The sequence below is a fragment of the Dipteris shenzhenensis genome, chromosome 12 (genome assembly GCF_047967505.1).
Source record: "Dipteris shenzhenensis isolate YYH24624 ecotype China chromosome 12, Dip_SZ_1.0, whole genome shotgun sequence".
Classification (NCBI taxonomy): domain Eukaryota; kingdom Viridiplantae; phylum Streptophyta; class Polypodiopsida; order Gleicheniales; family Dipteridaceae; genus Dipteris; species Dipteris shenzhenensis.
The window spans coordinates 28,488,686-28,511,296 of record NC_141607.1 but is presented as its reverse complement, the minus strand read 5'-3'; the positions used below and the strand labels follow the sequence as shown (position 1 = coordinate 28,511,296).

The 22,611-nt window shown below is 40.6% G+C and overlaps 1 protein-coding gene across 1 annotated transcript; it reads left to right on the top strand.

Annotated features, from left to right (window-relative positions):
- The first annotated feature begins 506 nt into the window (after positions 1-506).
- Positions 507-4,067, top strand: LOC147896061 (uncharacterized protein C24B11.05-like). The gene is made up of 10 exons (XM_087382202.1): positions 507-615; positions 1,114-1,194; positions 1,307-1,372; positions 1,516-1,613; positions 2,151-2,188; positions 2,301-2,388; positions 2,492-2,692; positions 2,776-2,841; positions 2,986-3,110; positions 3,998-4,067. The coding sequence occupies exons 1-10, from the start codon at positions 507-509 to the stop codon at positions 4,065-4,067; spliced, it is 942 nt and encodes a 313-aa protein (XP_087238328.1).
- Positions 4,068-22,611: the final 18,544 nt, after the last annotated feature.

The window sequence follows — 22,611 nt, the reverse complement described above, 5'->3', positions numbered from 1 at the left end:
TTGACCAAATGAACTAACTTCAAAACTATGGACCTAATTAGCAACTCACTATCCAAGGCCAAAACTTCTTTGGGAGCGATGCAGCGCTACAATACAAGTTTGGGCAGGCGATTTGGAAAACGTGCGTGTTGCTGGTGCAAGCAAAATTTATCGCGTGTACTAGCGCTAATTTGATACCATTCCATGGAGATGAGAAGCTATGTAGATCAAGCTATGCCGCTTTTCACAATCCCACATGGTTCTCAATTTGGAAAAGAGTCGCTTCCTTCACACAATTCGGCTAAGAGTAATCTGCTGATCATCATCTTTTGTCTCCTCATAGCATTTCTCCAAAGCTACTCGATCTCGGACGAGCATTTATACTTTGCACAGGGGGCGTAGGCTCATGAGCGAGGGAAAATATGAGCGGGGGAGACTGTGGGAGAGCGACCGGGGAATCGCTTTCCAAGAGTTAATACATAAGTTCACTCTTGGAAGCAAACGCGAACGTTTGTTTGACTCAAGCGATGAGGAACGCAGCAGTCTGTTTGTACGTACTAGCATCTTATAAGAAGACGCAGCAGCCGCAGCAGCAGCAGCAACAGCCATCGATCCTTGATCACTTCTTGTTGTTGGGTTCTCTCTGATATCTCTCTCTTTCGCCTCCACCGTAGGTCGCCTCCACCGTAGGTAAGGTTCTGCTTACGGTGCTCACTATCTTCATTACGCCGGAGGAATATGTGAAACTCCCTATTTGGAGCTCGCGCGTGCCTTCCCTTTTTTATGTTTTTCCAAGAATCACCCGGCCAAACGGACGCTCCCGTTGCTCATTAGATATCTCCTCCGACAGCGACTTCTATTTTCAACATGCATACGAAAATATTTAGTGTCTGGATGAGTCCCTTCAGTTTCGAGTTGACAAGAAGCTTGTTTGAAAAACCTGGATAGTTTAGTTCGGTCTCAAAAGGTTGCTCCAAGCAAACAAAAGATAACGGTGTCGCATGATTCTCTTCGAAGTTGTTAATGATTTTCCAGGGGTTTTGTAACGTTGTCAGTCAGAATACTGGTGGCGATATTATAATTTTTGTATGCAAACGACTGCCTGTTATTCTAATTTGATGCACGGTTTTGCAGATTTTGGAATGGGGAATGGCGAAGAAAGGAACGCGTCTACTTATAATGGAAGACAACCGCGGTTTGAGTGTCTTCTTTTCGGTAACTGAGTACATTTCGCAACTAGCAATATACCAGCTCCTGGCACGAGTACTTTTATCTGCCCGGGGGTGCCTCAGAAGACTAATCGTGCATCCTTCGTTCTTTTGTGAAGATTTGAATAATACATTGCTTGCCCCCAGCTTTGGGATGTCGCAACAAATCCAAAAAAATATATACGGTACTGCATATCTCTTGCTCTTCTCTTTTAGATATTTCGGATTTACTTGTGTTGGATTGGACTTTTATGTTTGGAACAACTTGAAAATCTTCACTGAGAAATTGATTCGTCCCTTGCATTGTCGAGAGAGTCGTATTTCGCAGAGTTTGCGGTGGAGAAGCTGGGAATTGATGCAGACGCTGCTTCTAAACTTTGTTCAGAGCTGTCCAAAAGCTATGGATCCATAATGGCTGGTCTCGTGGTAATTGTCATTAAATATCCCAATTGTTGGATTATTAAGACTAAACTCCTAAGGTTACGCAAATCCATGCGCTCAAATCTTCATTGAAGACTTAACGTTTGAATAAAAAGAGTCTTTTCCATATCTATAATGTCCTAGTAAGGAACCGTCATGAGCAATACAATTAATTGTGCCTTTCATGATCTGTCTCTATTTCTCTCGCCCTCGTTTGTCTCGCTTTTTGCCTCTTGCCTTCTTGCATAGTCTCTATTCTGACATGGTATCAGATGATTCAAATAGTGATCCTTGGGCTTTGTCTCTTTCCTTGCATAGTCTCTATTCTGACTCTGGTTTCAGATGATTCAAATAGTGATCCTTGGGCTTACCCATCCACAACTGTTGCATTCTTTGCACCTCCCTTTCTCGAGAGTGACGTTGCTTCCGTTGCTTCTATACCTGATGATCGTTTAGCTGCTGGTCACGTAGCTTTACTTGTAGACGACCATCTCACAGCCGCTGCAGATCTTTCTTGATTTAACGATGGTGTTGTGGGTGCAGGCAATAGGGTACAAATTTGACTACGACGAATTCATAAGGCAAGCTTTAAGTCTATCATTTTATAAAACGCCGAGGAATAAAATTTGAAAATTGTTATGCCTTTATTGTGGCGAACACAGCTGACGTCCATGTAAATGCCGGTTTCACTAGAATTGCGCACGGAAAATTACCGTATCACCTACTAAGGCCAGATCCTGAGCTTAGAGATCTATTATTAAGCATGCCACAAAGAAAATTAGTGAGTTGATTTCAAAATTCAGCAAACTTCTGAACCAGTTTTCGCTTTCAGAATTAGCCAGGTGAACAACAAATTGATGAGGGTATACATGATGACCTCCTAGGTATTCACAAATGGAGGCAGAGACCATGCTCTCAAGGTGTTGAGCAAAATGGGTGTGGAAGACTGCTTTGAGCAAATCCTAAGTTTCGAGACGTTCAACTTGCGTGACAATTTTCATAGCTCCATGCCTATCTTGTGTAAGCCTGACAAAGAGGTCTACCAATGTGCCATTCGAATTGCTGGAGTTAATCCTAGCAAAACAGTATGTGAGATCTATTATTTCGTGATGTGATAATTTAGTAGGGGGAAAACTTGCTAAGGGTTGCTAAGATTTGGGGGGTGCAGCTTTTTCTGGATGATAGTCCTCACAATGTGAAAGGAGCAAAAGCTGCTGGTCTTCAGACTGTTTTGGTAAGGTCCGCTCATTGTCTTGGGTTGCGAAATCTGTGTGAGACGACGTGGCTAATTTGCAACTGCTATTCATACGCGAACAATATTCTCAAATCAATATGTGTTTTCTGGAGTGGAATAATTCTATTGCACACTTTTTTACAGGTCGGGCGCAAAACGAAAGTGGAGGGTGCCGATTATGCCATAGAGAGCATGCTTGAATTAAGAGAGAAAATACCTGAGATTTGGCAAGATCAAGATGTACTTGAAAGTCTTCCCAAGCAACAATTGTACACCAATGGATGCTATTGTTGTTGCTACATAGTTTTTGAATGCCTGAAAGCTAGCAAGTTACTAGATGAGAAAATGTATACGAAAAGCCCCCCGAGGCATTAGACCAGCTCCAGTCAAAGCCTGAAAACATTTCCATCACATAGTAAACAGAAGATAACATCTAGGGCATTTAGTGCGACCATCAACAACAATCATTCCAATAAAATTAGCATTGATAGTTATCTTACTTTACCCTCAATGAAGCAATCTTACATAAAGAAAGCTTGTAAAGCCTAGAAAATCGCTGCGAGAAAAAGCTCTTTAGTTCGTATATCACGAAAAACTCAATCCAATACTTTTGTTTTTGAATTAACAAAAACACATTTTATAGTATGACACATGCACCTTAGTTTTATAGATTATCACAAACGTATTGAACATATATTGAAGAGCTTGATCCAAATGTTTGCAAGAGCTTCACCATCTTCTTTTAAAATGTTTGCATGTAGGTATCAATGGGAATGAATCCTTACTCTCAAACGTACACTAAAAGAGGTCGTTTGGCAAAACTCTAGAGACTACCCCAAGTACTCCCTCTTTTCACTCTCTCACACGTGTGTATGTGCACACACACACACACACATACACATCATCATCATCATCATTATCATCACTTACCAACTTTAAATGATGGTATTAATGCCATGTTTTGTTTATCTTTATATGTCATGATTGGCATTTATTATCATAAGCTATTTAAAACGGTGTTTATTTTGATGAACAATTGTTTCATTGATGATCAACTTGGGTTCTTTTCTCTTATAGTTTTATGGTCAATATTTGTCTTAATGAGTTAGCATTCATTGTCATATCTTGTTAAATATTTGCTATGTGGTAAAACCAGGTACAAACATCAATTGATGAGGACTTTCCGTGTGGAGTACCCGCATACTGTTCTTGGTGAGATTCCTTGAATTAAGTAAAGTATCTAGGGTTAAGGACTACCAACCTCTATCTTATGATTATAGTAATTTGCTAGTCATTTCATACCTTGTTATACCTTTCACTACCTTTACTCTTTAGACATGAAGAATATGTAGATAGGAATGTTCATCCCAACAAAGACTAACTAGGATTGTTTTTTGTTGGATGGTGATAGGTACCAAGTCCTAGCTTTGGACTAAAATGGTGTTTGAATTATAGATTTACTACTTATTTCTGGTCTTTTGGCTGTGTTTCCTAATTATAAGTTTTTCAGTGAAGAAATCTTCTTTCCGCATTAAATACTTAGGTTTGCTTAAATTTAGCAACAACTATCTATCTTTTACCATATTACAGATAACATAGGCACCTATTCAAATGCATGCCAATTTAAAATTGGACTTTTTTATTTTTTATTTAAAAACTTATTTTTGAGTACACATGGTTGTATTACGATCTCGAGGCATGCACCACTAAGAAATTGTATGTATCATGTGCATTCGAGTGGTTTTAAAAACCGCTTAAATAAAACTTTTCGCCAATGAAAACACCCTTTGGAATTTTTTATTTTTCTCTTTTAAACTTATTTTTGAGTGCACATGGTTGTATTAGGATCTTGAGGCATGCACCACTAAGAAACCGTATGTATTATGTGCATTCGAGGGTTGTTTTAAAAACTGCTTAAATAAAAATTTCTGCTAATGAGAACACTCTCTCTTTTCTTATGAACCAATGAATTTTTTTCTAAAGTTGAATAAAATCTTGTTATTCAATCTTGTTAAATTTTTTTCGAAAGTTGGATTAAAATACCTATCCTTTGGAATGTACATGGTACACAACATTTTTAAGGGTGAACCCCCCAAGACTAGGATGGTGCTTGGTTTGTGTTGAAGTGAGTTATTCTAGAGGATATACTTACAAAGAGAATAAATAAAATTTACATTTTGATTTTTCTAAATAGCAAAGGTGACAGTTTATCCATACTATTGTGGAACCCCTGCCAAGCCATAGGCTATAGTTATTAGGATGTGCTTTTGAAGTACATAAGCATATGAGCAACTACTAGGGATGTTTTTATCAAAGCTAAGCTTATATATTAATATAAAATATTAGCGAAAGTTTCTAAGGTCTTTTTTTTAAGTTTTACAATACTAGTAGAATGTAGTTAATTTATATATATATATTTTTTTTGAATTTTGAAGGAAGAAATATAAATTATGGCAAAAGTTAAACTTTTCTTCATAAAAGTTTCAAATCCTCATGAATATTTCAAACATTAATTGTTACAGTTGAGAGTCCCTTTTCCAGATACGAGTGGCCAGCGTACTAGCTCGTCACGACAGGATAGTAGGCGTAGTAGCAAGGAGAGCGATGGGGGATGCATGGCACAATGCTTTGGGCAGGGTAATGGTGGAGTGGGGATGATTCAGATGATGCAGGCATGCCAGAGGTGATAGTACGATCTTCTATGACATCACTCAGACATGAGGCAACTTGATGGATGCACGGGGGAAGGACATCATGGCCTTCATGCGCTCTATAATTGCTAACAACTACAGAGATTGCTTTATTCCATACAAAGAGCAGCAAAAAAGGTTGGCTGATGAGACCATCACTACTGTGCGCTCTAGGTATCCCAATCCCCCCAATGTTGAGTTCACAGATAAATGGGCAAAGTCAAAGATTATTATTATACTTGCCAATAAAAGATCTTCTCTTAAGAGGTAGGCACTAGCCGAGATTGCCAAGAGAGAGGGAGGTCAACCACTAAGGGGCCAGCCCACACTGCTCATAAGCATGAGTGGAAGAAAGCAACGAAGCCAGCGAAGGTGGATGCTAGTCTTCAGCACGTGGAGGCACGAAGGATCCAAATGGAGCAATATGAAAACATGCATTTTGGAGTAAGGGGTGTTGAATCATGGGAGGCCCAATTTGTAAGTATCGATCTCAAATCATATTGTGTTTATGTGGTTTATTAGGAGGTTGTTTCTTTGTACTAACCCCTTCGTAAATTTTGTTATCTTGCAGCTTGATATTGTGGGTAGGTACCCTACTCCTGTCGAGATAGCCTACCATCGTGGACATCGCAGAGGACATACATGGAGGCACTTCTATGATGAGGGGTTGATTACTGAGGAGCAGTATATCCGGGCTACTGAAGTGCCTCCCTAGGTATTTAAAAGTACTTAAATAATGTCAATATTGTAAATAAAGATTTGATTTTTCATATATTGATACATGTTGTGAGGAAGAAGGTGATGAAGAAGGGAGCGAGGATGCAGATGACTTAGATTAGTCATAAAAGTAGTGCTAGCTACTCTTTTTTGTACTTGAAACCATTGGCTTGGCTTCATGCCTCTCTTGTATATATATCCTCTTATTTTTTGTACTTGAAGCCATAGGACGTGGCTTGGCTTCGTGCTATATGTACATACAAGCACTTTTTGGGCTATGAATTAATATATACTCCTTTTATTTTTTTGGCTTTCAATTTCCTCGTGCAATGTTCTATCAATGAATGCCTTGTGAACTAAACATTTTGGAGTTGTAATGTTTTATTCGGAATTGTAATTGTTGGCTATAGACGTGCTTGAAATCGTGCTAATTAAAATGCCAACTGTGCTAATTAAAATGCGGTTGGCTATAAGAATTGAATTGCACATGGTGGAAATGGGATTCTTGTAACCACATAGCATACACAAGATACACAGTATTCTATTCAACCACACAAAATTCTATTTAAAAAAAATAAATAAATCTATAGAGCATCTATAAGCATGTCTATGAACGCGTCTTTCTATTTTTTAAAAAATTTCTACAGAGCATCTAATAGCGCATCTATAGGCGCATCTATATGCAGGTCTGTCTATTATATAGATGCACCTATAAATGCGGGTCTAGAGACATGCTAATAGATGTGCAAATAGACATGCCTGTAATTTTTTTTCAAGTTAAGGAAATGCATCTATGTGCATGTCTATGGGCGTATGCATAGCCAACTGCCATAACTTTCTCAAACACCTCATCAGGTCGAACAATTTTACTTGTGTAATCTACATATCTATCTCTCACTACCTTGAAGCTTGTGAGAGATTCTTCCAGTTCTTGACTTCCCCTATTAGATATGCTCAATGCCCTACCCTTTTGGTAACCACCAGTGGCCCAAGGTGCTCAAGTTGTAAGGCCCCCATATGAGGAGAAGCCATGTGTGAGCCCGGGACACTGGATGGGGATCCTGACTTGCATGTTAGATGAGGTCTATCAATGAGACTGTTGATGGTAGAAAGGTGATTGTGTGGGAGCCCCTTATTCTTGCTGGGACCTGGGGAGCCCCGGAGGCAATGGTATAGAGAATATTCCCTGAATATTCCATGGATGACTAGTCGGTTTCACCAACTAAGTTGATTGGTTGGCTTCATCGACTAGGTTGACTGGTCAGTTCCACTGACTACATTAATCCGACTGCCCTCAAAGCTATAAAGAGGTGACCTCCACAGTCCATTGTACTAGATCAGGTCTTCCAACAAAGATCTTCCAACTAGTAGCTCTTCACCTAGGATTTGTCTAGATCGCCATCTAAGCTCCACTGTGGGAGCGCACGGGTGGACGGAGTCATCATTTGTACTACATCAATATTGAAGGAAAATTTTGTTCACCTCCAGTTTGATGTGTACTCTCTATTCTTTGTTCAGTTTCTGTTCCGCTGCATCGGGTAATTTAACATGGTATTAGAGCCAAGTGGCTCTAAGGATCAAAGAATAGAAGAGAGGCGAGGGTTTCAACAACATACGGAGTGATGGCAACAAGAAGCAACTCAACAAGAAGTGGCTCAAGTTTAGCAACTGCTACTGCACCAACAATCTAGGCGTTGAGGATTCGCCCATCAGCCTTTACTGAAGGCAAGCTAGATGGTACGAACTACACTCTGTGGAAGTTTAAAATTACTACTATTTTGGATTCATATGACCTTCTGGAGACAGTACTGGGGACTGACCTAGAACCATAAGGAACCCCCAACCCAGCAAATCTGGGGATTATGATACCTCCTAATGTCAACCTTCTACGAGCTTGGAAATGCAGGTATGCAGATGCTATGTTTGCCCTAGTTACAAGTACTACTGATAGTATTTTGACCTTGATTCAGCATACATCTAAGGCAATTATGGTCTGGAACATATTGAAGAGTCAGTATGAGACGCGAAATTAGACAAGGATCCAGAACCTGGAGAATCAACTCGCAGCTGAGAAGTTTAATGAAGGACAAATAGCGGAGGCGTTCATAACCCGAATCAAAAACCTGCGTTGTGTGGATAAAATGTAAATATGTTTTCCGCTTGTTGCATGCTTATGGCTAGGTGTATAGATATGTACATAGCTAGTTGGTGGTGGATTTGAGCTATGGATGCTCTCATAAAAGACTTGACACTACCAAAGATATTTTCTTGAGATCATAGATACTTCTATGAGGTTTTTTGGGATATGATGAAATGCAATGTGGAAGCACCAGGATAATCTAGAGCATGGCTTCCAACATTGTCTATATGGTGATGTGATACCATGTGCTCCAAAATGTTGTCCTGTGTCACATGTTTATAATGTCATGAGTGTTTTTTCTTTTGTCTTGAGTCATGTGAACTTCCCATGAGTCAAGCTGGTTCGATGTAAGGAGATTAGAAGAAGCATGCAAGTGATTGAATGCCTAACTAGAACCGTGTGTACATCAACATCTAAGGTTTGGAAAATCAGCATTTGATGCTTGGTGTATGAATTTGGGAGAAATCTTTGAGAGTGATAAAATGTCACTGTTGAGGTGGCCAAAAACACCTATTTCATTAATTTTGGACTTTTTCTATTGTTTTTGGACGAAGCCCAAAAATCCTTCCCAAATGAAAAGTTTACTTTGTGAAAATATCCTTCCCAAATCAAAATTTTACTTTCTGAAAATATTCTTCCCAAATCAAAAGTTCACTTTGTGGCACTATCATATTCACATGAATATTGTTTTTTCAATCTATACTTTTGCACCAACATGCAAGAATTTGAAATAATCCTATATTAGAAATTCTAGCTATATCTAAGTTATTTGTTAATTTAATTATTTTTAATATTTTTCCTTGACGTGATAAATTTATAAATCCATGAAAGGAGACTTAAATATTTCATGAAAATAACATTGTCACTCGCAATATGCACAAAATTTTTAAAACTTTTAATAAATAGAAAAAAGACATGATGCCATAAGACCCAAGTTTTGTATTGAACCAAAGAGGTATAACAGCAATTATAGCTATTATTATATGATTACATTGAGAGACGTTGCTCTCAGCTAGAGTCTTTATATCCAAAATGATATAGACTGAACATATGTTTACAATTTAAATTGTTGCTCTTAAAGAGCCTCAATTCGTGCCATCTGCATAATTTGACTCCCCATTGTCTTATTGCTCAATGTCATGACAGTCCCTTGCCAGGTGCTATCTGCATTAACTCCCACTTGTCTTGCCAAGCCTTGCCCCTTGGGTGCATTGACTCCCCATTGTCTTATTGCTCAATGTGATAGTCCCTTGCCAGGTGCCATCTGCATTAACTCCCTATTGTCTTGCCAAGCCTTGACCCTTGGGTGACATCCAGTGCAAAATATAGGTGCCATCTGCATTAACTCCCACTTGTCTTGCCAAGCCTTGCCCCTTGGGTGCATTGACTCCACATTGTCTTATTGCTCAATGTGATAGTCCCTTGCCAGGTGCCATCTGCATTAACTCCCTATTGTCTTGCCAATCCTTGACCTTGGGTGACATCCAGTGCATATTTTGACTCTCATTCACTACTACACACGGATCCTATTGCGACGTTTACGTACCGGCGTTTGCGCCCGCTTAGCATTAATCATCTGTATGAAAAGCGGGTTTCGTAAAGCGTCGCTATATAGCGACTCTTGCTAAAAGTCGCTATATAGCGACTTTTATTAAAGTCGCTATAAGCGACTTTAATAAAAGTCACTATATAGCGACTTTTAAGTGTCGCTATATAGCGACACTAATATACTATTTTATAGCGACATTTTTCCAGAGAGGTTTTTTTTTTTATATAGGCCCTTAAAGTTAGTTTTTTCCAATGACAAATTTTTTTAAATTTTCATACATGTTTGAGCTCATAGAGAATAAAAAAATGAGAGCATGTACATCAAAAGCTTGAAGCTCATATATTCATGTCTAAGTTTGAGATGAGAAAAATCAATTAAGAGCATTTACATCAATTGTTTCATCTTGAGCCACGTCTAAGGTGCCAAACAAGTCTATCTCCAACTCTATACCGAGTTGATCTCCTATATCATCATCGTACTCTAGCATCGTACGTTCACCTAAAAGTATTTGATCATCTTCTTCAATAAATTGTGGTGATTCTTCATGATGGTTGTCTTCTTCCTCAATATCGTGATCTCCATCTTCCTCCCATGCGATGTCATTATGCGCATCTTCCTCTTGGCTCATATGGTGATCTACATCTTCTTCGCTAGATTCATCAATTGGATCCGGCATTGGTAGTGGCATCTCCATATCCATATCTCGATCTTTAAAAATTTGCTTACTTCGTGGTGTAACTTGGATCACGTACCACCATCTTGGATCAGAACGATCCGGATGAAAAACCACCTATATTGAAGATGGGTGCCAAATGTTGTCAATTATATATATGAAATTATGCTCAAGCGCATTTATCAATGGACTTTAAAGACGAAAGCTTCGATTAATTAAATCATTAGTATGCACCTGCTCACAGTGCTCGGGAAGAACAAAAGTATCAGTTTCATCGGTCCAATGTTTGGTGGAGTCTATTGCAAAGAGACCACTACTATCTTTTCTCACTGTCGCATGGGGACCGTTGTAAATAGTTCTAAACCATTTTACATCAAGAATGAAAATAGTAAATTGTCTGAAATCAATTTCATAGATGTCGCGTATGGTTCCACAATAATCCAACTGTGAGGAGAGAAGATTGGTATCCGAAGCACTTGCTCGGCTATCTTGTGTGAAGTTAGCCATGACTCCACAATCATACATGACTCTCTTTGAATCGATGCGTTCCACGTGAAAATGTCGTCCATATGACCATAATGCATTGTACTTTTTGTATTGTAAAAGAGCATCATTAAAACAATGAAGATGCATATATTTTATAGCATATATTGCCACAAATAATTACTTAATTATGTCAAGAGGTAAGAAACTTACATGCACCATACATCCAGATGATAACACTCACTCGCGCTCATTTATTGTCTCTCCATCACGTTCGGCTTTACGTAGAGCCAGTTGTAGCCAATCAAGTGACATGTGAGTAGGGAGAAGAGCCAGATCTCGTGGATATGGTTGTGATCGCCTGTACATTACTCTGAATCTCATCCTTGCATTTATTCTTTCTGCTTTGGCCACTTCATATCTCTCAATCCACTTCTGCATCTCAGGGCTATTGAGGATACAAAACTTATTGAATTTCTCCATTTGCTCTTCGCTCATCTTTCTTTCAATCCCTTTTCCTTGGGGAACCTTGCCAACGATGCGATCATCATCCTTGTTATGCCAAGCTTGCGGCATATCGGGATCCATGGATGCAAGAAACTCTGTGATATATACTAATGACTCTTGCACAAGCCATCCCTCTGCCATGCTTTCTTCCAGTCTTGCTCTCTGTCTTACAAATCCCTTTAAACCGCCCGAGAAAAAACATCCATCAACTATGAACGGTACCTGCTATAGCCACCTCATCAACTATGTGCACAAGCAAGTGGACTTGAGTTGTCATAATGCTTGAGGGAAAGTGCTTCTCAAGCAAGCATACGGTTTCGATAGATTCCACCCTAGCCTTCTCGATGCTCGATATAGAGATCTCTTTTTAAGATATCCACCTATTTCACATGTCCATGTAAGACATTTTCATAATTAGTCTACAGATTAATCAGCTTAAATTGAATAAAATACATTCAATGCGATTTGATAGTAAGCATACCTCACAATACCACAGATCTTGAATATAACATTTCTAACATCTTCTTGTAAGCACCCTTTTATTGTAATTGGGAGGATGAACTATCAAAGCAACAATGAAGTCATGTCAACAATATCACATAATAATAATTACGCTAATGCATCACGATTATCGGTACACTAATTCTACTTAGAATACCTGTAAGACCTTGTGCCAATCATGGGACTTGAGCCCACTAAGCTTATTGTCCTTTGAAAATGCTCCTTTCAAGCAATGCATGTACCCTGTTGGTGTTTGAAAAGAGGCAATGTCTACCTTGACCGCTGCCTCTTCCCTCGTAGAGAGGATCCACGTTGCTTTCGAGAGGATAAATTTTCTTGAAGCATGCACTTGGGGCCACAAACGAGACATCCTATTCATAGCATGCAAGTCTTCTCGCACTCCTCTCGAGTCCTTGGAACCAACCAAGTGTGCCCAAATAGTAGCCCCCACATTCTTGAAGATATGCATGGGATCCAAGAGATGATTGATTTGTAACTGACCCCAATAAGGAAGCTCGTGAAAGATCGATAGTCTCTTCATACCAGGAGGAGGTTCCTCTCCATTTGCCCTCCAAGCTTGAATCCAGTCACTTGCCTTCAAATATGATGGTGGTGGATCAAGTTGACCTCCACGTATGAGATGGTCGAGCGGAAGGTATCGAGCATGACCTTCATAAACATTTTTCCTCATATGTTTGGAGTAGTGTGCAAGTGATTTCAGAGCCGGTCCACAAATAGGACAAGCATGGTATCCAATTGTAACAAGTCCTGCATGCGTGCATGAATGTGTTAGTACAAGACATGCATATGAAAGAGAGTCAAAAAAGCATAATCCCTCATTGTACATGTAAAGACACAACCACGTACCTGCGCACTCTCCATATCCTGGGTAGTCATGCATGGTCCACATCAAGATACCCCTGACCAAAATATCATTGGTATGTCTAGGAGCTCTGGAAATATCAAAGACCTGCACTCCTCTCCATAATATTTGTAACTCCTTTATCAAAGGTGCCATGTACACGTTCATGTTTTTTGCCTTGTACTTTCCTGGCACAAGTAGTGCAAGCATGAGGTGTCCCTTTTTTATTGTTAGCCATGGTGGGATATTGTAATTCACCATGACTATGGGCCATGTCGACCAAGATGTGGAGCGTAGCCCGAAAGGATTCACCCCATCCATGGTTAGCCCAAGATGTAAGTTGCATGGCTCCCTCGCAAAGTCCGACCATTGATTATCTATGTGCTTCCAAGCTGCACAATCTGCAGGAATCCTCAATGTGTCATCAGTGGACCGATGAGATGCATGCCATGTCATCAACTCCGCTATGGATTTGCATCGGAACATGTATTGTATTCTTACAATGATGGGAAAGTGTCTCAAGACCTTTACCGGTACCCGCTCACCCTGCAAGTCATCTCTATATCATTGTTCCCCACACTTTGGACAACTAACCAAATCTCCATGCTCATGACGAAAGAGAATACAATCATTACGGCAAGCATGGATGGTATCATAATCCATACCCACCGTTGTTAGCATCTTTTTCGCTTCATCTCTTGATGCGGGCATGGTATTTGGTGTAGGCAACATCTTCTGGAGCAACCTATGACAATTCAAAACATACATAGGCTTCGAACAATGATGATTCAGTATACACTATCCAAATGATGATTCTCAAAACAAACAATATCCAAATAATGAGTCAGATTAATGCAAGAGCTAACCTCATTAAGGCCGAGACACTTGTATCTGACCACCCATACTTTACTTGTAGATTCAAGATTGAGAGACAAGCATGTAGTTTAGACATCCTAGCACCCTCGTACAATTGTGTTGATTGCAACTCTCGCATTTTGACCTTAGACTCTGACATCACCTGTACATGGGATGTAGTGCCCCTAAAAATGGAATCCATCATGTCGACCATACCCTCATCATCATCCGGGAGACTATAGTCTTGCTGAAAGTGAGAAGGTATATGTGTACCCTCGTCACCCTCCTCATCCTGTTTTAAGATTTTGTGTAAATATAAGATCTTAGCTTGTATTTCCTGGTATACAATAAGACTGCAAACTTAAATAGCTTTGACTTACCGATGGTTCATCAACACGTGCAACACCAATGGTGGGTACTGGTTCCGACTCCTCCCCATACATCCATAAGTGGTGCATGATAATACGACGTTGATGTCGTACTTCTCGCTTGCAATGAGTGTAATGACAGTATAACCTCTCCGTAAGCCACTTTGTGCTCCTGAGCATAGGCGCATCATCGGATGAGCTTCCATTCATCCCTTCCATCTACACTTATAAAATCACAACATAAGCATGAAGAAGAGATATTAACAGTTATAAAATAGCATCTATGAGCTTTGTTTCATGCTACTACAAAAAAAAGACAATAAGCGCCGCTATATAGCGACCTTTTTGCTCTGTTCCGTCGCTATATAGCAATGTTTTTAATTAAAACATCGCTATATAGCGACGTTGTGGGTTAAAACCCGACACTCTCGCTGCACGACGCTTTCTTTATCCTCTTCTCTAATCTCTCAAGCAAGCAAGCCAATCTCTCCTCCCACCTATTTTCGACGACCTCCCACCTATTTTCGACAACGTCCCACTCTATTCCCCACTCCTCACGCTTCTCCTAGCTCTTATACTCCCTCTCTACCCTTTTCCCTCTTTCTTTTCTTGAAAGAAAATTCTTCAAGAGGTGAGTTTGTTTCAACAATGTAGGTTGTTTGTTTGTTAGCTTTAGTTTTGTGAGTGCTTCTCCTTGTATTGCTAAACCTGTAAATTAGTTTTCATGCTTGTTTTCAAAGGATTGAAACAAAAAACGAGATTCCAAGAAAGAAAGAAGACTCACCTCTTTGTTTTTAATTTCTCTTCCTTCTCTTTCTCCTTGTCTCCTCAATCTCCTTCTTTCCTTGTCTCCTCAATCTCCTCCTTTCCTTGTCTCCTCAATCTCCTCCTTTCAAGAAGTTACTTTTGTAATCTCCTCCTTCCTCTAACATCTTATTTGAAAAAATGGGTTGTTTCCTCTCTTTTGTAGGGTCAGTCCACAACACCGAGCGGGATGTACTATTTCAGGTAAATGCTTCCTCTTTTTTCCATTTATTATTTTTGTTATTTGCATTGGCCTGCAGCTAGCGTTAGCTGCAGTGATGGGCATAGGAACCCTCTCTTCCCCTCAAACTCTTTCCTTCTTCCCTCATTCAATCTATTCCGTCCTCTTTTTCCCTCTTTCCTTTTCCTCTTCTTCTCTCTTTCTTTCCCTCTTTTTCCCTCTTATTCTCTATTTCCCCCTTCTCTTATGCTCATGCATAAGCATGAGCTTATGCTCTATTTCCCCCTTCTCGCTTTCCTTTCCCCTTTCCTTTCCCTCTTATTCTCTATTTCTCCCTTCTCTTATGCTCATGCATAAGCATAAGCATGAGCTTATGCTTATACTTATGCTTAAGCATAAGCATGAGCATAAGAAAATGAGACATATGCTCATGCTTATGCTTATGCATGAGCATAAGCGAAGTAGACATATGCTCATGCATAAGCATGAGCATATGTCTCTTTTCTTCCCCTTCTCTTTTTTCCCCCTTCTCTTATTCTCTCTTTCCCCCTTCTTGCTTTCCTTTCCCCTTTCCTTTCCCTCTTATTCTCTATTTTCCCCTTCTTGCTTTCCTTTCCCCTTTCCTTTCCCTTTTATTCTCTATTTCCCTCTTCTCTTATGCTCATGCATAAGCATAAGCATGAGCTTATGCTTAAGCATAAGCATGAGCATAAGAAAATGAGACATATGCTCATGCTTATGCTTATGCATGAGCATAAGCGAAGTAGACATATGCTCATGCATAAGCATGACTATATGTCTCTTTTTTCCCCCTTCTCTTATTCTCTCTTTCCCCCTTCTCGCTTTCCCTCTTATTCTCTATTTCCCCCTTCTCACTTTCCCCTTTCCTTTCCCTCTTATTCTCTATTTCCCCCTTCTCTTATGTTCATGCATAAGCATAAGCATAAGCATAAGAAAATGAGACATATGCTCATGCTTATGCTAACGCATGAGCATAAGCGAAGTAGACATATGCTCATGCATAAGCATGAGCATATGTCTTTGTTTTCCCCCTTCTCTTATTCTCTCTTTCCCCCTTCTCGCTTTCCTTTCCCCTTTCCTTTCCCTCTTATTCTCTATTTCCCCCTTCTCTTATTCTCTCTTTCCCCCTTCTTGCTTTCCTTTCCCCTTTCCTTTCCCTCTTATTCTCTATTTCCCCTTTCTCTTATGCTCATGCATAAGCATAAGCATAAGCATAAGAAAATGAGACATATGCTCATGCTTATGCTTATGCATGAGCATAAGCGAAGTAGACATATGCTCATACATAAGCATGAGCATATGTATCTTTTTTCCCTGTTCTCTTATTCTCTCTTTCCCCCTTATCGCTTTCCTTTCCCCTTTCCTTTCCCTCTTATTCTCTATTTCCCCCTTCTCTTATTCTCTCTTTCCTTTCCTTTCCTTTCCCCTTTCCTTTCCCTCTTATTCTTTATTTCCCCCTTCTCGCTTTCCTTTCCCCTTTCCTTTCCCTCTTATTCTCTATTTTCCCCTTCTCTTATGCTCATGCATAAGCATAAGCATGAGCTTATGCTTATGCTTATGCTTAAGCATAAGCATGAGCATAAGAAAATGAGACATATGCTCATGCTTATGCTTATGCATGAGCATAAGCGAAGTATACACAAATTTTTAAGGATGTTCGCCATGGAGGAAGTAGAAGGAGACAGTGCAAATGAAGAATGTCCATGATTAAAGCTTTGTATTGAAGTTCATTGAAGGAAGTTATTTGGGTACTAGGCAAGAAGCCAATTCAAGACAATTATAATCAGAGTCATCACCTCCTATGTCAAATCACTACAAGGCATAGGCCATTTTTCGACGAAAATACCGACGCTTTTTACATTAATTTTTTTTAAATTTCATGGGCGCAAACATTGCTAAAAGCGTCAAAAAAGAACCGTCGCTATAAATCGTTGCTATATAGCGATGATGACAAACGTCACTATATAGCGACACTATCCCTCATCCTCATCATGTGCGTCTGATCCTTGGCCCTGTTGATCGCTCGTCTCTGATGATGGGATGCTTGAGCTTTGACCCTAAGAGTGAACCATATAAATCAAAAATTAGATTGGAACTTAAAGAATAAAACAATTTAAAAAGTGAGATTACAAGTAGGATTAAACTTATACTGTGCAAGCAGCCACCTTAGCCCAATCGACCGTCGCTCCCATTGCCTCTTGCTCAATAAACCACGACTTTGTTCCTATCCGAAATGCGCGTCGCATCTCTACATCTGTAGGAAGACGACCCATTGCAGCTTGCTGTGGATCCAATTTATGAGAGTTAGAGTTAGATAAAGTGCATGTAATATGTAGCAAAACAAATAGAACAATACATTAAATGAGAAGAAGTAGACTTACCACGGTTGCATCGAACGCCAACCGTCCGCCTGTACCAAAGTGCAAAGTACCTACGACATCTAGCCATCTCTTCACAGCCCTCCTCTGACCCTTGAACAATTTGGGATGGTCCCTATTTTGTTTCTTGAAGAACTTCCAATCAGCTTTGTCTGCCCAACAGGGTTTAGCGAACCCATGGAAGTACGCAAGGTTGATCTACGATGCTTCAAGACCAAACCCATGCACTCTTGCATATAATCCTCATTAAACTCCCAATTTGGCAGGTTAGGGTATCTTCGTTTTAACTCATCGATGACCGCCTGCTTCTTTTGGCCATCTTGATACTGCCAATCGGTAGCAATGCCGCTCTCGAAGTGATGACTCATCAACCTCCTCATGGTGGCCATCACTTCTTTGCCCTTTCTATCTTCTATTATCTCTCTGGCAGCTGTGATTTGATAGGAGAGATCCCGTGATGAGTAAGGAGGACTAACAATAGCAGAGTCAGAAGGAGTGGAAGCTGTGCGAGCGCTTTCGAAGTGAGGAGTAGCAGTGAGAGTAGGAGAGGGAAAGGGACCTGACTGATACTGTGTCTCCGGACCAAGTGGAGACTTGTAGAAACATGAGTGTGCTGACTCGTCTACATCTCCCGAGTCAGTACAACATGAGCCGCCCTTCCTACTCTTCCTTCCCTTATGAGAGACATGCATAGGTGATGACCCCGTGGTCGAAGGGGCACAAGGGGATAGCTAGGCAGTACGTCCACCCGTCGGTGTAGGGGAGGGAATTACGAAGGTCCTCTGAGATAGCAGAGAGAAGAATCTCGCTGCCTCCTCATCGCTCATCTGCACTACACACTCGTCGGGACTCTCGACAAAGCCATGCACAGCTAGCAAAGGAGTTCCTCAAGGGGTAGTCGCAGTGCTATGTGGAAGAGAAACGGTAGTCGTAGTGCTAGGTCCGAGAGGAGTCGAACCAGGGGTAGTCCTCGGGGTATTCACCTGAGAGGAATCAAAGTCCTCTGGAGCATAAAGATCATGAGCTCTTCTCCTGTGAGGCTATCCATACTGATCGGCGGATGAGCGACGTGATCCCATGTCTAACATAGACACAAAGATGAAAACAAAAAACAAAAAAACAAACATAAGCATAGGCATAGGCAAAGAGGGGAAGAAGAGGAAAAGGAAAAGGAAGAGGAAGAGGAAGAGGAAGAAGAGGAAGAGGAATAGGAATCTGAAGAGAAGAGGAATCTCTTATGCTCATGCATAAGCATAAGCATTCTTGTGCTCATGCTTATGTTTATGCATGAGCATAAGAGAAGGGGGAAAGAGAGAAGAAGAGGAAGAGAGAAGGGGGAAATAGAGAAGAGCATAAGAGAAGAGGAATCTCTTATGCTCATGCATAAGCATAAGCATTCTTATGCTCATGCTTATGTTTATGCATGAGCATAAGAGAAGGGGGAAAGAGAGAAGAAGAGGAAGAGAAGAAGAGGAAGAGAAGAGGAAGAGAAGAGGAATAAGAGGGAAAGGAAAGGGGAAAGGAAAGCGAGAAAGGGGAAAGAGAGAAGGGGGAAAGAGAGAATAAGAGAAGGGGGAAATAGAGAATAAGAGGGAAAGGAAAGGGGAAAGGAAAGCAAGAAGGGGGAAAGAGAGAATAAGAGAAGGGGGAAAAAAGAGACATATGCTCATGCATAAATATGTCTACTTCGCTTATGCTCATGCATAAGCATAAGCATGAGCATATGAATAAGAGGGAAAGGAAAGGGGAAAGGAAAGCGAGAAGGGGGAAATAAAGAATAAGAGGGAAAGGAAAGGGGAAAGGAAAGGAAAGGAAAGAGAGAATAAGAGAAGGGGGAAATAGAGAATAAGAGGGAAAGGAAAGGCGAAAGGAAAGCGAGAAGGGGGAAAGAGAGAATAAGAGAAGGGGGAAAAAAGAGACATATGCTCATGCTTATGCATGAGCATATGTCTACTTCGCTTATGCTCATGCATAAGCATAAGCATGAGCATATGTCTAATTTTCTTATGCTGATGCTTATGCATGAGCATAAGAGAAGGGGAAATAGAGAATAAGAGGGAAAGGAAAGAGGGAAAGGAAAGGGGAAAGAAAAAAGAGACATATGCTCATGCTTATGATCTTTATGCTCCAGAGGACTTTGATTCCTCTCAGGTGAATACCCCGAGGACTACCCCTGGTCTGACTCCTCTCGGACCTAGCACTACGACTACTCCTGGTCCGACTCTCTTCCACATAGCACTGCGACTACCCGTCAAGGAACTCCTTTGCTAGCTGTGCATGGCTTTGTTGGGAGTCCCGACGAGTTTGTAGCACAGATGAGCGATGAGGAGGTAGCGAGATTCTTATCTCCGATATCTTAGAGGACCTTAGCAATTCCCTCCCCTACACCGACGGGTGGACGTACTGCCCAGCTATCCCCTCGTGCCCCTACGACCACAGGGTCATCACCTGTGCATGCCTCTCGTAAGGGAAGGAAGAGTAGGAAGGGCGGCTCATGTTGTGCTGACTCGGGAGATGTAGATGAGTCAGGACACTCACGTTTCTATAGGTCTCCACTTGGTTCGGAGACACAGTATCAGTCAGGTCCCTTTCCCTCTCCTACTCCCACTACTACTCCTCGCTTCGGAAGCGCTTGCGCAGCTTCCAGTCCTTCTGACTCTGCTACTGTCAGTCCTCCTTACTCATCAAGGGATCTCTCCTATCAAATCACAGCTGCCGGAGAGATAATAGAAGATAGAAAGGGCAAAGAAGTGATGGCCACCATGAGGAGGTTGATGAGTCATCACTTCAAGAGCAGCATTGCTACCAATTGGCAGTATCAAGATGGCCAAAAGAAGCAGGCGGTCATCAATGAGTTAAAATGAAGATACCCTAACCTGCCAAATTGGGAGTTTAATGAGGATTATATGTGAGAGCGCATGGGTTTGGTCTTGAAGCATCGTAGATCAACCTTGTGTACTTCCATCACAAAGGGGTTGGCTAAATCCAGCTGGGCAGACAAAGCTGATTGGAAGTTCTTCAAGAAACAAAATAAGGACCATTCCAAATTGTTCGAGGGTCAGAGGAGGGCTGTGAAGAGACGACTGGATGTCGTAGGTACTTTGCACTTTGGTACAGGCGGATGGTTGGCATTCGAGGCAACTGTGGTAAGTCTACTTCTTCTCATTTAATGTATTGTTCTATTTGTTTTGCTACATATTACATGCACTTTAGCTAACTCTAACTCTCGTAAATTGGATCCACAGCAAGTTGCGATGGGTTGTCTTCCTACAGATGCAGAGATGCGACACGCATTTCGGATATGAACAAAGCCGTGGTTTATTGAGCAAGAGGCAATGGGAGCGATGGTCGATTGGGCTAAGGTGGCTGCTCGCACAGTATAAGTTTACTCCTACTTGTAATCTCACTTTTTAAATTGTTTTATTCTTTAAGTTCCAATCTAATTTTTGATTTATATGGTTCACTCTTAAGGTCAAAGCTCAAGCATCCCATCATTAGAGACGAGCGATCAAGAGGGCCAAGGATCAGACGCACATGACGAGGATGAGGGATAGTGTCACTATATAGTGATGTTTGTCATCATCGCTATATAGCGACGATTTATAGTGACAATTCTTTTCTGATGCTTTTAGCGATGTTTGCGCCCATGAAATTTTTAATGTAAAAAGCGTCGGTATTTTCGTCGAAAAATGGCCTATGCCTTGTAGTGATTTGACATAGGAGGTGATGACTTTGATTATAATTGTCTTGAATTAGCTTCTTGCCTAGTACCCAAATAAAATCCTTCAATGAATTTCAATACAAAGCTTTAATCATGGACATTCTTCATTTGCGGTGTCTCCTTCTACTTCCTCCATGGCGAGCATCATTAAAAATTTGTATATATGCAAAATACTTTGTTGTGGTATTTTTATTTTTACTTCTACCTTATCTCCCATGCGCTTCTTTGTTTTCTTTGCCCTTGAATGCCAAGACACTATGATTGTCTCCATCGAAACTTGAGAGACCGCTTCATCATTTGGGACCCACTCCTTCATTATATAATTAGTATACAATGTGTTGTTATCCATATTCTCCTTCTTGCCCTTTGGCTCATATCATACCGTTGTAAATGTTGTAGCTCTCCCTTGGTCATCTCTTTGCACATCAACTACATTTGCGACCCAAAACTTCACATTCTCATATTCATCATCTAATGGTCGAACCACAACAAAACAATTGACCTCTATATCTTCTTGTGGCATAAACTCTCTCTTCTTCAGTCCACAATATGGATGTGGGAGTAATGATACAAATTCATTTTCAAATATTGGAGCTGGGCGCAAATCGTTATGAACATTTGGCCAAAACATATTGCATTCTTCCTTGACATCCTTTGAGCCTCGCATTCTCTCAAAGTCCTTTATTAAATTTTGTGTCTTGTTAATTATCGTGGTAGTGTGTTCTCTCCAAGTAGGCTTTGAATCAGGATATCTCTGGAGCATTTCCTCTTTGTATGTAATAAATGCTTTTAATCCTTCTATTTCACAGTTAGACCTCTCATTGAATTCTTGTATAGGAGCCCATGTTGGATACATTTCCTTGCTAGGAATTGAAGTTAAGAGACTATAAGGTTCTTCAGGTTCCCATTTTGCATCATGAGAATATTGTTGCCATTGCATTATGGGTTTTTCATCTTTCAAAAAAGAACAAAAGTAGTGTGGATTGGTATGACCTATCAAATTGAATGCATCACCACCCGTTTGTATGAAAGGTAGAATGAAGCTCTTCCAATCATACATTCTTTGGAGCCTCTCACATACTGTACTTTCCTTATGACCACCAACTTGCCTACCACATCTTCTTACCAAGTCATCTATTGTCTCCACATCCTTGCATTTAAGCTCCCTTGAGACTGTGCTAAAATCCTGATCGATATCCTCATGTGGATGCCCAACATACAAAAATCCACATTCAACCTCATTGAAGATTTGATGAGCAACTAGCATGGAGTAGAATGCAAATATGAGGATATACTTTGCATGGTCGATCGAGCATTAAA

Excerpts from the sequence above, each read along its gene's own strand:
- LOC147896061 (XM_087382202.1), top strand. The coding sequence starts at position 507 with ATGAGGAACGCAGCAGTCTGTTTGTACGTACTAGCATCTTATAAGAAG. Across the intron at positions 616-1,113 it reads TGATCACTTCTTGTTGTTGG|ATTTTGGAATGGGGAATGGC; the intron begins GTTCTCTCTGAT and ends ACGGTTTTGCAG. Across the intron at positions 2,693-2,775 it reads GAGTTAATCCTAGCAAAACA|CTTTTTCTGGATGATAGTCC; the intron begins GTATGTGAGATC and ends TGGGGGGTGCAG.